Source organism: Diospyros lotus, chromosome 1 (genome assembly GCF_014633365.1).
Source record: "Diospyros lotus cultivar Yz01 chromosome 1, ASM1463336v1, whole genome shotgun sequence".
Taxonomy (NCBI): Eukaryota; Viridiplantae; Streptophyta; class Magnoliopsida; order Ericales; family Ebenaceae; genus Diospyros; species Diospyros lotus.
The window spans coordinates 27,301,145-27,317,061 of NC_068338.1; the positions used below are offsets into that span (position 1 = coordinate 27,301,145).

The window sequence follows — 15,917 nt, forward strand, 5'->3', positions numbered from 1 at the left end:
AAGGGACTGAGGAGAGGAGTGAGCAACAACTTAGGGAGAACCCTTGGTGCTTGGAAGCATAACCACTGTAGGTCTTTCATTAAACCCCTTTTGAGGTGCATGACATACATGGCATGTAATTTTTGTGTGATGCATTTTATTTTCATGTTATATAACTATTATGTGCATTTGGAGTGCATAGATGATGGTATGGCAAGGTTGTCCATGGGGGACTTTCGCCGCGGAAGTGACGGTGTTTCTCTGAAGACAGTAACCATAAAGGTCACTCCCTTTACAAAGGGGGCATTGTCTTGGTCAAAGAGGCCCTGAAAATGAAAGTATGGGAAATGGGGGTGCATTCATGGTATGCATGGAATTCTTACTGAGCTATAGACGCTCATGACTTGCATTCTCACTCTACATGTTTAGATGATCATGAGGTAGCTACCGCTAGCAGAGGCCATTAGAGTAGCTCATAAATTGAGCTGTTTTAAGAGCATGCTATACTATTTTTGTATCATGTTTTGGTAGGATAGACATCTTATTGTTGGGATGTATTGTGATGTTGTGTGGGCATGTATCTTTTGTAATGGATGTAACCCTATATGGTATTTTCACAAGGGTAGACGAATATGAATGTTTTGGGTTTTGGTTTGAAGTTGAAAATGGAGGTCTTATTCAAAATGTTGTGTTCAACAGCAAAGAGTTGCTTTAAAACAAATATTGTAACACATCTTAATATTTAAAATAGCCATTAAGAGTTTTGGGAAGAAGGGTTTTACAAAAATGAAATGATTTTAAGGACAAGCCGAGTTTTTGGGGGCAAAATTGACATGCTTTTTTATGATTAAGGAAAAGAATGGACTCAATGAAGTCGATCTTGTGCCCATGACGTGTTGTTGGAGATCCCATGGGAAGGGCTGCAACATTGTCAAAGCTTTTAGGAAATCCAACTCCATTTAGACCATAAATTAACGTTAAAAAGTCAATCGTTTGAAAGTGTTATAATTGGGAGCACTGGCAGTCCTTGGAAAGATTAGAAGGTCTCAGACTTCCCATTTAGGATTATATGTGAGGTAGTGGCAGTTAGGTAAATTAGGCTAACTGTATATTATATTAAGTGAGGGGTAGTTAAGGAATTTTCCCAGTTATATCCCCCTTTGTAACTCATGCCCTTATGTCTATAAATGAGAGGCGTGGGGGTAAACTGCCGAGTGGGTGATTGATCATTCTTATTGTTGTGTGCAAAAGCTGTATTGTGAGAGAAAGCTAGAGAAGATAGTCTTGTAATCTCATAGTGAGAATTATCATGTATCAGTGAGAGAAGAGGGATTATGCAAGTGTATTTCTTGTACTGTTTTTCATCAAGTTCTAGTGGATTGCTGTCTCTGAAAGCGGCTGGATGTAGGACTGTTTTATGCGGCCTGAACCAGGATAAAAGCTGGGTGTTTCTTGTGTGGTTTGCATGTTCTTTCTTTAATCTTTTCAATTCTGTTCTTGTTATATTTCTGTATTGAATTAAATCAGTGTGTAAGGGTGAGTGTATTTGGGCTTGATTCAAGGACTGCCAGTGCTCCCAATTATAACAAAAAGGGGAGTAAAATAGTTGCTAGAGTGGCTTCGGTTGATCGAATGTCAATTTTAGTGAACCAAAGATAGACATAGAGACAAGAGGACCTCATTGGTTTACTTTGGTCAACTGAAACTTGAAGCTCAATTGAGAGCTATTGGATGACTTATGTTAACTGAACCTGGATTTTGGTCGACTGGAGTCAGCCAAAAACAAAGAAAAGGAGAACAGGGAATAACATCATCGACCATGGAGGGTCAAGGTTGGTGGGTTTGAATTCTAAGTCCTTAAGGAAAATAAAATAATATAAACGAGATTAATTAGCCACACTAAAAAGGTATTTTCCCAAACCAAGGCACCGGACTTGTTTGAAGTCTAGGTGGAGTGACCAGGTAACCATTGGGAAACCACAGGTATTTTCCTACTGGATGTATGCCAGCAGTGCCAACCCGATTGTGTTATTAGGGAAAATAAAAAAAGCCTCTGGAAATTTGGAGAGAATGAGGGTCGCGACTGTGGATGAGGCTGCTTCGCAGATGTTTTTTGATGCTTGGTTGTGACTCCCAAAGGTCGGAATGATATTTTTCAGGTACTTTAGAACTGACTGATTGGGCAAATCAGACATGGAAAGTCCAATGGGGATGGGTGTCAAGGATCTTTGTAGCTCTTTCTTCCTCTTCTTATTTCAGTCCAAGGAAAAGGCAAGCAGAAAGTTCCAATGGGGATTGTTTTGTAAGTCCATTCTTTTCCTCTTCTTATTTTGTAAGTGCTCCAGATCTTTCTGTGACCGTGTTTTCCTTTCTGAGCTATCTTTTTTGTTCCCATCCTGCTGCTCTTGTGCAGAATGAGACTCTGGAGGCTGTCTGCTAACCTCTGGTTTTTTTGAGGATGTCCTGTGATGCTGAGCATTCTTGCTCCACGGGTGGACTTTCCTTCACCTGGTTTGAAGTGTAATCTGAAAAGAGATAACCATATTTCTTTAACTGGACTAGGGAGTTCTGTTCAATCTCTTTTCACCTAGAAGAGGATGGTAGTGGAGAGGGTTGGAGGGATCTTTGGTGCAGGAACTTGGAGGAAAGAGGTGGTTGATACTATTTTTATGCCTTTTTCTTTGGAAGGAAATGAGGCAATCGCTATACTGTCTTGAGTCTTTCAAGGGGCTTCTTAGTAGGTTCAAGGACTAGGTACAACTTTGCGATGCAGGACTGTCTTGAGGGAAATTTGGATTGTAGGTGTAGGAGTAGATTTTTGGATGTATTTATTTTATTTTTTTTATTTATTTATTTTTTGTTTGGGGGGGGGGGGGGTTCTATAATTTCTTGTATTTGTGGGTATGTTTCTTGTTTCACGTTGGATATATATGTGTGTGTACTTGAATGTGGAATGTAGTTATGTGATCAGTTTTCTTATAAATTTCTGTGTCAACTGCTCTCCTCTCTCTTAATCTTCTCTGCTCTTCTTCTTCTTCATTCCCAACTGTCCTACATCAATTTGGTATCAGAGGAAACCTTGATCCATCTTGCTTCATTCTGAAGCTTCTCAATGCATCTATCAGAAACATTCAGCTACAGTTCATTGTCCACTACCCAGCACAGCATCATCTTCATCGAACCATCATCAACATGGCATCCATCTTTCAGGACACCTGATTTTATCAACAAAGCGACATTTTGTGAAGCTGTCATCAGTCATCAACAAAGCTACATATTCATCAATATACCATTGAAACTTCCGGATGAGCTTTAGCAACCTTTGAAACCCTCAACTTGCTCAAGTACCCAGCATTGAAGCATTGGATGCCCTGACCAATGCCTATTCTTCCAGCATTGAAGCATTGGATGCCCTGACCAATGCATATTCTTCCAGCAAGAGCATTGCATGAAGTCGTGCGAAGTCGTGCTGTGTTGAAATCCAACTGGAAACACTTGCTGACAGGTTCCGACACAGCCAAAAGCTTCACTCTAGTCATTGAATTCTCACCAGAGGCCTTGCTGACGGTGCCTACCCTCTATCACACCATCACCATGGTTGAAAGTCCTTGCCACTGTGATTTCTGCTGCCAGCCTGATTACCTTCTCTCTTCCCCCCCAACTTCCAGCAACCCTATTTGAATTTCTCTACTCTAACCCAATTGCTTTCTTACTCGACCCAATTTGGAACCAAATTTCCCATTCCAGAAACCCAATATCCGCTTATTACCCCAAGCCAAACCCCAAATTATATCTTAGTCCCGGCTATCCCAGTCCAAGTTTTTATCTTTAACGTAGTTCATTTCACTCCCAGACCGTGATAGAACCTAATTCTTTTAAACTCAAGTCCAACACCTAATTAACCAAACCAGCCCCTCACCGATTAAACCATAGCCCAAGTCAGAATATAGGAACTTTTGGGTGTTTTTTTTTAACGGTTGGTCAACCTTTTCCCATTGGAACTTGATTATAGCTTAGGAAAAATTTATAGAATGCATGGGACCAAGAAAACCTTATTTGTGTGACCCCAAAACTTGTGCAACATGTGAGCTTTCCCATATTGCCATATAACTTGTTCTTCCATGATTTTGCCAAGTATTAGTCCTTGTATCTTCTTGTTTTAATGTTTGCACTATAAACATATGGCATGTTATTTGCATTATTTCTTTTAGTTTGCATGAGCATTACTGTAGCTTAGGTTTGCTTTGTTTCCTTGTAGTTTGGCCTACCTCAGCAATTGTTCATTCTCTTTTTCATTATAAAAAAAAGGTCCAACACAAAAACCAAGACACCAATCCACCCAAACTCTCATCCAATGATTTCCCAAACCTTGTCTACCTGCCTTGACACATATAGATATTGCAATCTCCCCCTGGCCTCTGTTCCTATTTTTCAGCTGTGTTTTACCATCTGTATCCTTAACAATTTGAAGCAAGTCTGTGCACCTTCCTATCCCTATATAGAGATATTGCCCCCTTCCCCTCCATTTATTCGCTTTCTTTCCGAGGGAGGCTGTGTTCCAGCATCTGTAATCCTTCCAGTTTCAATTTAAGCCGAACTGTCTTCTGTCTGTTGGCATATAATATTCTTTTCCATGTGATTGTACCATAAGCTATTTGGTTGTTTCCACCATCTGTTCTTCATATTGCATCAAGTAACATTATGCATTTCCGAAAATTAATTTTTATTTTATTTTGCAGGCACTAAAAATGGTTCTGGAAAAGGAGAATTGGCTAAAATTGCCAGCAGAGACCCTACAAGTCATCAGTTTTTCTGGACTTACTGGTGATGGGGCAGCACTGATTGTTCCATCTGATCATAATTCTTCTAGTAAAAGAGTGATGCATTCCAGTAGATCTGCAGATTCAGTTGGAAATGGCTCCAAGAGTAGTGGATTTTCCTGTTGGCTTAAAGATGGAAATCCATTTTTGGTGAGACTAAGTTCCAAAGAGTTCCATGATTCCTTTTCACCTAAAGGGTCTGACTCTGGAAGTTATAGTCATTCTGATAAGCTTCTTCCAAAAGACAATGATACAAATCATATAAATGGAAGTCATAGTCATTCTGTCTCAGAAGATGAAAATGAAGATCTTCTTGCTGACTTTATTGATGAAGATAGTCAACTACCGAGCAGGATCTCTAAGCCCAATCATTCAAGGAATTATTCATCTCACTGCAATGATGAAGAAATGACAGCTCAAACAGGATCTTCGCTTTGTCTTCTGAGGTGACATATTCTTTACCCTTACATTTGAAATATTAAATACATCCATAGTTGCATTTAGCTGAAAGTGTTTGGCTCTAGGTTGATGGATAAATATGCAAGGCTGATACAGAAACTGGAGATAGTGAATGTTGAGTTTTTTAAGGTAAACTCATAGCTACTGGCCTTTTTTTCCTTGTTCTTTAGTATATCTGTTCATTCATTCTCAAAGATACTTCCAGTTCTATTTAACTTCTGTCTGACAGTCCGTTCTTACAGGGAATATGCCAATTGTTTGGAATTTTTTTCTATTTTGTTTTTGAAACGTTTAGCCAACAGAACACTTCTACTGGAAAAGGATTGAGTGACTCGATTAATTGTAAGTATCTTTTAACCAATTAGTCGCCTTCTTTTATAGTATTTTCCGTTATTTTATTCTTTATTTCTCTTTTCTGATTCTTCTTAATTTCTTTCTTGTTATGTTGTATTCTTGAAGCTTATTAAGTTAATATATCCTTGTACACTAATCCATAATGAGCTATTTTTTATTGGAGGCAATTTCAAGATCATAAATTGCCCTCTATTTTTTGATTGCAGATCAGCTAAAGACAGCATTATCGAGAATATCTCAAGATTGTGAGCAATGGATAAAACCCCAGTTTCTATCTTTTGGTTCTTCTTCACCAACAGCTATGAATACTTCTGTCAGTCATATGGATGTGGCACCTACTAGTCTACTTGCTAACAATTTGGGTCATCCACTTAGTACATCTTTTGGCCTCAAGGTATATTTATATATGAAGTAATGCTCTGCTCGTTTCCAATTGCTTAATGATTGATTGCCCCCTTATCATTTATCAAAAAAGAAGAAGAAAAGAAAAGATAAAACTGTCATCTCTGATTGTGGAACTTCATTCCTGGATTTGTGGTTAACAAAGTTTTGACTCTTTATATATATATATATATATACATGTCTATTCTTGAAATGACATTGTTGATAATGAAGTTATTTTGAGAGAGAGCCTAATGACACCCGATGGTGCTTTCACTTTTGCTCCCCCCCCCCCCCCCCCCCAACCCAAAAACTCCTCTGATAAACCCTAAGGTCTCAAACTATGAACAACTTAGATATTATATCATATTATTTATCTGAAAAAAGATCATATAGTTTATTGACGTTAAAGTGCTACATCAAATTTAAGGAATGAGTTAGCTCCAATTCTCCTATTCTCACATCTGGTTTCTCTTTATTTCCTCCCTACTTCTTCTCCGCCTCCTCCTTTTCTTGCATTTGTTTTGGTATTTGGTTGGTTGTTCTCTTCTAGACTCAACCGAAATTTCAAGAGTGTGTACTATTGTCCTTCCCCTAGAATTATTAACCTGTATACCTGAATAAACTAGGTTATCCAAAGAAGACTTTTGAAGCTGTTTTATTGTCCTGTTAATAGTTAACAGGGCTCTTGAGCCATGGATGTTAGACCTAGCCAAGAGGTTTTTGCTATTCTCCTTCTAGGAAGCATGGATTCTTTTCAAGGGTGCAATACCTATGCAAGGGCCTATATGCCATGTCCAACAACTGTCCTTTCAGACCCTTATACAGGCACCATACAATTGTCCTACACATGTTTAAGCGCATGCTTTTTATTGTTTATTTTTTGCCTATACGGAAACTTGGGGGTCATGCTTGTATCCATTTCTAGAGGCTTAGAGCACATGAAACATAATGCAAGTTTGAAGGGCACAACTTCATATCTAATAATAAGATAAGAAACAATATAATTCTTGCAATGTTACATGGACTTCCCCCAAATTATAAAATAACAGTGTCAGACCCTTGATAGTTGGCATACTGTAGATATGTGTTTTGATGTGGCTAACTAGGAAAGAGCCCGATATATTGTGGCTCTTCTGGAATTGTGAAACACCCATGTCAGGCACTTAACCATAGGACATTGACCTGTATTTGAAGTAGCCATTTGAGATGACAGTAAACAATTTTTTCGTGAACCAATATTTTGACTTCTTTTTGGTTGGGCAATTGATGTGGGTAAAGACCTTTTGTTTTCTTTCTGAAACAGACGAAACTAGGGCACAACCGAGAGAAAGGAATGCTCGGATTTTACTTAGAGAAACTGAATGAACAAAATGAAAATCAAGATTCATAAAATGAAGGCAACGCTGATTATATACTCAGCAAGCCTAAGCCACTGCCTAACTACACAACAGCATAAGCATACAAGCAAAATTACAACAGTAACAGCACAATTATTTAAATGATCAACAACAAACTTTAAGCAGCAACTCAGGTAATATGTTCTTTCACATTCCCCCTCAAACTAGACTTCCTCTTGACTGGTTGCTTCTCTGAAAATTCTTGAGAGACTGCTGCCTGGACAGGTGACAACTTTAGACTAAGTTTATCACACAAACACTGAAATCTGCTCGGTTAACCCTTAGTGAAGATATCAGCTATCTGATGTGAAGTAGGAACATAACGGATCTCTACCTCACCATTTTCCACCTTTTCTCGCACAAAATACACATCAATCTCAATGTGTTTAGTGCGAGAATAAAACACCGGATTTTCAGCAATACTCTTGGCAGCCATATTGTCACTCCATACAATCGGTGTATGAACACACTGATATCCTAACTCTGCAAACAATGATGCTAGCCACAATATTTCAGTTACCCCTTGAGCAGTGGTCCTATATTCAGCCTCTCCCACAAATTGGGCAACAACTGACTGCTTCTGTGAACTCCATACTATCAGGTTATTCCCAAAAAATACACAAACACCACTAGTTGATCTCTTGGTAACCCTACAACCAACATGATCCGCATCAGTATAAACCACTAAGGGTAAATCAGTAGGTGCTGGTGAGAACAGTAAGCCCAAGCCAAGAGTACCCTTGAGATATCTAAGCAGTCTTTTACAGGCCATCCAGTGTTGCTGCTTAGGAGAGGACAAAAACTGACTTAGTTTATTGACGACAAATGATATGTCTAGTCTAGTGTAGGTCAAATATTGCAAGGATCCAATAATGGTTCGATATAGAGATGGATTTAAGAAAGAATCTCTCTCATTAGTTAAGGAGATAGCTGAATTCATGGGAGTATCATATGGTTTACAGTCTTGCATAGCTGCCTTTGTAGGCACCTTAGGTGAATCCCACATTGACTGTGCAAAGGGGGGAATTGGACATATAAGTGCGGAAAGTGTTTTACATAGTGACACGTGTTTTGGGATTAAATCCCAAACTAACAAAATCGGGGATTAGTTATGACCTGAACCGGACAATACGTTGCTATGTGGACCCCAGCCATTACAGAATGGTATCAGAGCCGACTCCCGAGCCTTTGAGCGCGGTGGTGGGGCAAACCTCAGTGAGGACGCTGAGTCCCTAAGGGGGGGTGTGTGTAGGCACCTTAGGTGAATCCCACATCGGCCATGCATGAGGGGGGGAATTGTGTAATACTCCAAGAGCCTAGAGAAGGGTAGTATATATTAAGGATAAGTAAGGAAGAAAACAACACTAGTTGGATACCTTTTGAGCTAAATGTAGGCAAAGAGCTTCAGGGTTAAGTGTGCTTGAGTTACGGAAACTCAATGATGGGTGACCCCTTGGGAAGTTTGTGTAGGCCCATCAAGGTAAGTTGTTCTGGTCTTTCCTATTGTTTGATGCGGGATATTACATGTGGTATCAGAGCTGACCCTTGGTGAAGGCGGTTTGATGAGAGTGGGGAGTGGCGCTGGGGCTCAAGGGCTTGTACAAGGAGCAGCTTCTGGTAGGCTTCTAAGATGGCAGCCCCCAAATGGGAGAAGATCTGGGACTAGTTGTAAGGTCGCATGACGAGCACATCATGTGCTCAAGAGGGGGGGGGGGGGGGAGAATGTAATACTCTAAGAGCTTAGAGAAGGGTAGTAGATATCGAGGATAAGTAAGGACGGAAACAATATCAGCTGGATACCTTTTGGGTTAAATGTAGGTAAATAACTCCGGGGTTAAGCGTGCTTGAGTTAGGGAAACTCAAGGATGGGTGATCCCTTGGGACGTTCGCGTAGGGTCATCAGGGTAAGTTGTTCCGGTCCTTCCTATCGTTCGATGCGAGATGTTACAAATTGGGCATATAAGTGCGGAGAGTGTTCTACATAGTGACGCGCGTTTTGGGATTAAATCCTAGACTCACAAAATCGGAGATTGGTTGTAACCTGAACCGGACAATACGTTGCTATGTGGACCCCAACCGTTACAGCTTTCCTCAATAAATCCAAGGTATATTTAGACTCTGTGAGATAAATTCCATTGTGATTTCTATGAGCTTTAAACCCCAGGAAGTAATGAATAGATCCTAGAGTTTTTACAGCAAAATTAGTGTCCCAATCTTGAATAAATGCTCAAAGGGCTGCTGGATCAGATCTTGTGACTAAAATATCATCTACATAAATCAATACAAACAAATCAAATTGAGAAGTGCACTTAACAAACAATGAAGCATCATACACAGTCCGTATAAAACCCCACAACTATAAAGCAACTCTCAACTTTGTGTACCAAGCTCTAGGAGCTTGCTTAAGGCCATAAAGAGATTTCCTTAGCTTACACACGTGGTAAGGATACCGAGCATCAACAAACCCTTCTGGTTGTGATATAAACACATCTTCAGTAAGATCACTATTCTAAAAGACATTGTTTACATCCACCTGCTAAATGTCCCAACCAAAAGTAATAGCTAAGGTGAAGAAAACTCGAATAGTAGGGCCTTAACAACAAGGCTAAAGGTCTCAGCATAATCAACTCTGGATGTTTGAAGAAAACCCTTTGCTATCAGCTGAGCCTTGTGCTTGAGCACTAATTAGGATTATATTTAACTTTAAAAACCCACTTGCAGCCAATGAGATTCATATCCTCAGAAAATGGAACTAAATCCCAAGTATTACTGCATTGCAAGGCTGCAAACTCTTCCTTTATAGCCTTAACCCATTGTGAGTCTAAAAAGGCCTTATGAACAAAATTAGGCTCTAGGGAACTCACTAGGGCATGAGGAGAGGTAAGTTGAAGTTGTTTGGCCTTGGACCTTGTAAGCATAGGGTGAGTGGAAGGTGCTGGGGCAGCTGTGTATTTAAGGACATGAGTTGCAGGTCTAGAATGAGGCTGTGAAATGGCAGCAACAGGAGATGAGCCAATGGCCGAGGAATCAGTGTTTGACAAGGAAGAATTTAAGGGTTGTGCTACTTTAGAGGTAGGAGACGAAGGAAGAGACTGAAAGAATATAGTGGAAAATCCATTAGAACATGATTGAGATGCAGTAGAGGAAGAGGACAATAAACGAGAAAAGGCAAGTTATCTAGATTAAATTGCACATGCCGTAAGATATAAATCCATAAATCCGACCAGAAGGATGCAGGCACTTGTAACCTACTTGTACATGATTATACCCAATGAAAACACATTACATTTGATTGAATGGAAATCAAACTTGTGCTTGTTATAAGGCCGAAGATAAGGAAAACAAGCACATCGAAAGGGCTGCATCGTTAGGTAATTAAGCTACTTATGATATAAAAGTTCAAATGGTGTCTTGAATTTGAGAGGAGAGGAAGGAAGCAAATTTATGGTATGAACCGCGGTTTAGAAAGCTTCAACCCAAAACTTAAGTGGCATATTAGCATGAGATAAAAGAGTGAGCCCCATTTCTGCTATGTGCTTGTATTTTCCCTCCGCCACACCATTTTGTTGATGTGTATAGGGGCAAGTAAATCTAGGTTGTATGCCACTATTATGAAGATAAGACAAGAATGCCTTGAACTCCCTCCCGTTATCAGTTTGTAGGGCCTTAATTTGGTTTGGAATTGAGTTTCAGCAAGTTTATAAAAGGTTACAAAAGCGGATAGGGTATCAGACTTGAGCTTCAAAGGGTATAGCCATGTATACCTTGTATAGGCATCCACAAAAACAACATAATATCAATAACCTTCAATAGACAAAGTAGGAGAGGGACCCCACAGATCTGAGTAAATCAATTCTAGTGGTTTCTTTGCTGTAACTGGACAATCAACAAATGGAAGTTGATGGAGTTTTTCAATTTTACATGAATCACAAAAATAAGGAATCGAAGAACAAGGAATGTGAATTTTATTAAGAACCAAACGTAGTACATTGAATGATGGATGCCCTAACTTTGCATGCCATTGTTGACACATCTTATCATTGTGGGCAACATGAACACTGGGTGACAATCCATGACCAATTGGATGCTGTCTTTTACACTTGTTTAAAGGAAAAACATTACAATTTGACAAAAATGTACTGCCAACAAACGAACTAGACTCAACAGGTTGGGCAAAAGCACTGGAAGCAGCATGATCAAGTGCTGAACTTAGCTGGTAAAGCCCATCCTTAAGACATCCTTTGAGTAGCACCTGCCCGGAATTCTTGTCCTTAATCAAACAAGAATGGGAGTTAAATTCAGCAACAAGGTTATGGTCTCTTGTGAGTTGAGAGACACTAATCAGATTCTTTTTCATGTTAGGGACATGTAGAACATTTGATAATGGAATAGTAGAGATATGGTTAGTTGTATGCAACTGTCCAAGACCAACATTTGAGATAGAAAGTACCTTACCATTACTAACGAAGACTTTATCACTTCTGTTGTAAGGAGCATACAAGGAGAGATTACTGAGATTGGAGGTTATATGATTTGTGGCTCCAGAGTCAACAAACCAAGAAGGATATGGTAAAGAGGACTGTGAGGTATTATCTAGAGGCTGCTGAGAAAAATGGCTATAATGAGCCCTTTGAACAGAACCTAGATCACTCATGTAGGCCTCGCTAGAATCACTAAGGGAGGCCATAAATGCTTTAGAATCTGACTGGGGACGACCAAAATTCTGACCATACATAGGAGCAGAATTCCTCTGAAATTTTTTATCAAACTGATGGTAACATCTATTAGAAAAATGCCCTGGCTTGCCACATAGTTGACAATAAATTTTTCTACTAGATTGTCTACCCGGTCCTCTTCTCCCTTGATTTACATAACCACCGCTATTTTGTGCAAAACCACCTCTATAGTTCATAGAATTTCCAGCACCTCTCTGTGTATATGCAGCCATATTAACATGCATTGAGGATGGCACAATAGACTCAACATTAACAAATGAATGCGACAGATTCTTAGAAGTTAATCTTTGCTCATGCATTAGCAACAAATACTGAACTTTTTCAATATCAATATCATCCATTTGATAGGTAATAAGACTAACAATTGTCTCATATTCATGATCAATTCCATTAAGGATTGCAAGAATCAAATCCTTGTCACTTAGAGGCTCTCCTATAGCAGCAAGTGAATGGCCTATCGTTTTTATCTTGAGAATATGGTCATTTATAGACAGAATCCTTCTTAATAGATCAAAGCTGCTGCTTTAATTGAAAAGGCTTGGCAATAGTGTGGCGAGAATACAAATTTTCAAAGGACAACCATACCTTGACAGATGATTCACAATGAATCACCTGCGCCAAGACTTCCTTGTCAATTGTGGAGAAAAGCCAGCCTAGTAGCAGCTAATCAGATCACATCCAGCTTAAATACTCTGGATTCACTATAGAAGATTCGGCATCACTAGCATCCAAATCTACCGCATACTTTGGTGGAGGTGACATCTTGTTGAGAAAGGATTGGAGATCAAAAGCCTTGATCGTAGACGAAACTTGCGCCTTCCAAAATATATAGTCATTCTGCTCTAGCCTGATTGGTATATAACTGAAGGCTTTCGCCATCGCAGTGAAGTCTGACTCCGAGGCAAAGGAGAATGAGGAAGAGGAATGAGGTGGAAGGGAAGAGGAGACACTGTGATTGGGGTTAGATGCCATAGACTTTGGTCGTTGGCTCTAATACTATGAAACAGACGAAACTAGGGCATAACCGAGAGAAAGGAATGCTCGGATTTTACTTAGAGAAACTGAATGAACAAAATGAAAATCAAGATTCATAAAATGAAGGCAACGCTGATTATGTACTCAGCAAGCCTAAGCCACCACCTAACTACACAACAACATAAGCATACAAGCAAAATTACAACAATAACAGCACAATTAATTAAATCATCAACAACAAACTTTAAGCAGCAACTCAGGTAATATGTTCTTTCACACTTTCTAGTACATTTTTTAGTGTAGCTAGCCATAGAGAGGCTCCTGTTAGCGAGTCCTTCCTACTGTGCCTTATTAAGTTTGATGCCCACAATTCAGGTGAAATTTTCTGGTTGGGAATTAGATTGTGTTATGGTTGTTTCTGATTATCTTTATTCTTAGTCAGAGGGGCAGTGAGAGGACAGATGGGTGTGGCTACCATTGAGTGCAAGTGTCTATCTTTTGGTCCTTTAATGAGGTTTTTGTGCAAAGATTGAGGTATTTCCTTTATTTGTGGAGGTTTAAAGCTCCTCCTTGGGTATCCTCCTTTATTTTGGTTGCTTCTCTTCCACTCATTGTTACATATGATAATTTGAGGAAGAGGGGTTAGGTACTGGTTGATTGGTACATCTGTGTAGGAGATATAGGGAGTCAATGGATCATGTACTTTACATTACGAAGTGCTTAGTGACATTTAGAGTTTGCCCAAATTACCTCTGATAATTTGAGGAGGCAGCATTAGAGGGTGGTTGATTGGTACTATCTGTGTTAAAGCTATATTGAGTCAATGGATTGTTTACTTTACATTATGATGTGGATAAGAATGTTTAGAGTCTTTCCTCCCTTTTTGGGGTTTAGTGGGTATGCTAGCTTTTGTAGTTATGCTTTTCAATGCTCGGAATGGACCTTGGGTGGGCAGGAGGCTGTGCGGTCTTTGGAAACTGATTCCTTGTGTCATGTGGCATGTTTGCTGCCAAAGAAATTCACGAGCATTTGTGTTTAGAGAATTTTAGTTGTTGTGTAAGGTAAACATTCTTTCTCTCTACTTGGTTTTTGGAGATTCTCATTCTTCCATAGAGCTTTTCCTTTCTGTAGTTGAGTTTTTATTATACTTCTGTTTTTTTCCCGCTATTTTTGTATTAGTTTGAACCCCTCTTTGGTCGGTTCCTTTTGCTTATCTATCAAAAAGGAAAAAAAAAAGCCGTTACTCCATGGACCAAAAGTTTCAACCTAGCCTGTAAAAAATCATTTACCTTAATAAAAATTAAAATAGTTGGAATTTACTCATATCATTGTGTCCGTGGACATTAGAATTAGATGAATCTGATACTTTATACCTACACTCGACACTTGTGCATGAGTCCAGATAACATAGGATTTCTACCTCTAAATTCTTTCTCTAACATTCATTTGTGTGAATAGACCTTTTTCGGAAAAGATATTTGATGTTGTGTTCATAATACTTTTCAGATACAAGGAATGTGGAAGTTGATTTCTTACTGTTTTGATAGAAAATTGTTGGTTGATTTTGTCACATTGGTGGAATTCAATTGCTTTGTGATTAATCTGTTTAATGATGCCACTATTGAATGTCTTTTTTTGAATATTGATTCATGATCCTGGTAAGTTTTTATTACCCTTTTCTTCATATTTGAATCAAGTATAAGTAATGATTCAAAAATTGTCAGCCTTTTGTCTGATTTTCAGATTTATTCTGAGGTTTCAATTTTATCAATTCTGCTATTAGCTTTTTTTTTTTTTTTTTTTTTTTAATGGACATCCCCAGTGCACTAGGTTCCCTGCGTCACGAGGGTCATGGGTGGGTCATATTTGTATGCAGCCTAAACCTTTTTTTTCGGGTGCAAAGAGACTGTTTCAACAACTTGAACCAATGACTGAAAAGATTTAAGCTTACCATTGCTAGAAAGGCTCCCTCTGTTATTACCTTTTAATGTATTCAAATGTTCTATACTGTATCAGCTTGTTTTCTGCTTTACACTATAATATTCTGGTAGAGTGAACATCATTACATATAATGATTGTGGCAACCATGAACGTATGTGGAAAAGATTTAAGCATTTTATTTGACACCCTGTCATTATAATCTTTTCATTCTCTGTGATTCCCCTTTTCCCTCACATCCTCGTGCTTATCTTCTTATCATTGTTCTGGAAAGAATCAACCTCATGGAAGCAGGTGGGTTCTTAGAATGCTAAGGTTGGGCCAAAATTGGAAAAAGGTTGGGAATAAACAATGGAAATGGACTTGGTTGGCTGCCAGACAGTGAAAGTTTATTTCATTGCTGATAAGTTTGAAGTAAGATTGGAGAACTGGGACTTATGGAAATGGACTTGGTTGGCTGCCAGACAGTGAAGGTTTATTTGATTGCTGATAAGTTTGAAGTAAGATTGGAGAACTGGGACTTCACTGAATTTTATGTATGGATCTTCTAGAACTTTCTCTTCCTAACTGACCCCATCTAGGCGGATTAAGGATTGTGATTGTTGTTGCTGTATCTTCTAGAACTTAGTTTTCTCCAAGTTTAAAGAGATTCTGAAGTTCAGTTGTGTGGTCACTTCTAGTTTCTTCTTCAACTGGATATCTCTATAAGTATATGCACATATTTTAATGAGGAAGACATGCATGTAGTGAGTTCCCAGCCAGGAATCGAAACTTTTTCCTATCATAGTAGGAGTGTTAAGATATTCTGATCAAGCTAGGAGATGTGGATCTAGAGATAAGGGCTAGTTGAAGGTATTGGTTTGGTGGCTTGAGAT

At 39.0% G+C, this 15,917-nt stretch overlaps 1 protein-coding gene across 2 annotated transcripts in view; it reads left to right on the plus strand.

Moving 5' to 3' along the window:
- LOC127802681 (uncharacterized) overlaps positions 1-15,917 on the plus strand; it is a 69,081-nt gene that overhangs the window by 39,268 nt on the left and 13,896 nt on the right. For both annotated transcript variants that reach the window (XM_052338640.1, XM_052338647.1), the window contains 4 exons: positions 4,719-5,245; positions 5,324-5,387; positions 5,501-5,600; positions 5,819-6,006. In XM_052338640.1, the coding sequence (XP_052194600.1) occupies positions 4,719-5,245; positions 5,324-5,387; positions 5,501-5,600; positions 5,819-6,006 (879 nt within the window). The remainder of the gene's footprint in view (positions 1-4,718; positions 5,246-5,323; positions 5,388-5,500; positions 5,601-5,818; positions 6,007-15,917) is intronic.